Below are 1822 nucleotides of genomic sequence, written 5' to 3' on the forward strand. Positions count from 1 at the left end.
AAAAGCATAATATGCTAATTAGACTGGACAGCCAAACAACCTTCCAGACGTCCTTCCGGATGAAGCTGGGGCTGCGAGGGCCGAGCCCCTTGCACAAATTTCGTGCAGCAGGCCTCTAGTATAAGAATGAAGAGGTCCACCACATAAGAGTTATTTTAGTGTCATATCAATTCTTCCAAATTGATTCTTTATAAGACAGAAACTGTCCAGGTATCAGTGACGTGAGGCACACACTTTGGCTTGTTTTTACTCTGGTGACAGAACTGCCCCAACACATCCACACTGTCATACATAGCTCTTCTTAGCTCCCACACATGAACAGGTGAGGCAGTCTGTACGCTGGACTAGGTGAAGAGATTCAAGAAGACAAGCCCATCTCCTCACCTCTGTTGCCCCAGCATGCCCTATGATCCTAATGCATTCTGAGCACTCCATACATTTTCTTGCCTGAAAGAATAAGAGAGAAGGCACACAGGCCTCCTCAGCACAGCCCACTATTCTTGGTGCTGCCTTCTAATTCCTGGTTTCTGATCTCTCCCCGCCTGTCCGGACAGCAGGCTGGCAGTGGGGCCACGTCTGCTCCCAGCACCTGGCCCCTGCCAGAGAACCAGTACTTATCCGACTGTCAACCCAACAGGTAAGCAAAGCAAACCAGTTTCTGACATACACTATCAAAGCAGCAAGCAGACAGTCATGGCAACAACTTTCTATTTAGCTAACAGTTACCTGTTTCTTGGCACAGGGAATTAGTAACTTACCTGTGGGTCTTTAACCTTTAATTCCGTGTCAACAATAGACACAGACTGCACATTTCTGGTCAGAAAAGGATCATCAAACTCAGTCCACGTGTAGTCACCAAACACAATATTATGTCTGTTAAGTAGCTTTCTAACACTCAGCTTTATGTCTTCTTTTTTTGCCGTGCTGGACAAATAAACAAAACACAAAGATCAGTTCTAAGTTACAAAACACACACCAAGATTTTAACGCTTAAAAACAAAAACAGAAATTGGGGCATACATGAAAAGTGCAGTAGTTCAGAGTACATACAGGAGGGAGTGGGCCTGCCTGGGGATGGAACTGGAGCCACTCCTTGCCTGCCAGCTGCGGGACCTGGGGAGCAGCTCACCTGGAGCCTCCGCTCTTCCTCAGATAAAGGGGGCAGCAGCAACAGTTTTTGCTACACTGGGCTACTTTGGAGATTAGTCAATAAATTCAAAGTGTTTAGGACAATGCCTGGCATACAGTACGCACTCAATAAATGAAAGAAGGACGGCCCACCGCTGTGGGGTCAGGTCAGGAGTTTGCATTTTAACAAGTGCCCCAGGCCTGGCATTCACACTGAGAAAACCCAACACTTCCGGCTTGGCATTCAAGGCTCCCCTCCGCCCACCTTGCCACCTGCCGGCCACGCTGACTGGTGCTGAGATCACACCAAGGTGTGCGATCACTGCGGTACGCCTCCTGGCACGGAAGAGCCTGAGAAACGCTGGCTCCAATGGCAATATCTATATTTCCCCTGGAACCGAGAGCTCTGAGTATCTGGCCCATCCTAACTTCCAGCTTTCCTGGCCTGCGCCCGGCTGAGCTCTGCGTGGGTCCCGTTCAGGGCCCGGCCTGATGGGTCAGGTCCGTGTCCGGCGCAGTGGGCTCCAGTCGAGGTCTGGGCCGAGTGTTGTCCGTCGGGGCCACGCAGAGGCCGAATCGGCTCGGACCTACCTTAGTCCCATTGGGTCGGGTCAGACCGGCTCACCTGCCGCTTCGCTGGTGCACCTCCACATGGATGGACGGCGTCTCGGGCACGCAGGGCAGGGCCTGCTCC

At 51.4% G+C, this 1822-nt stretch overlaps 1 protein-coding gene across 1 annotated transcript in view; it reads right to left on the minus strand.

Moving 5' to 3' along the window:
• Positions 1-1822, minus strand: part of TRIP13 (thyroid hormone receptor interactor 13) — a 23747-nt gene that overhangs the window by 20378 nt on the left and 1547 nt on the right. The window contains exons 2-3 of the mRNA XM_014550453.1: positions 1754-1815; positions 759-924 (exon numbers count right to left, since the gene is read on the minus strand). Of these exons, the coding sequence (XP_014405939.1) occupies positions 759-924; positions 1754-1815 (228 nt within the window). The remainder of the gene's footprint in view (positions 1-758; positions 925-1753; positions 1816-1822) is intronic.

The sequence above is a fragment of the Myotis brandtii genome, unplaced genomic scaffold (assembly GCF_000412655.1).
Source record: "Myotis brandtii unplaced genomic scaffold, ASM41265v1 scaffold115, whole genome shotgun sequence".
In the NCBI taxonomy this organism is placed as follows: domain Eukaryota; kingdom Metazoa; phylum Chordata; class Mammalia; order Chiroptera; family Vespertilionidae; genus Myotis; species Myotis brandtii.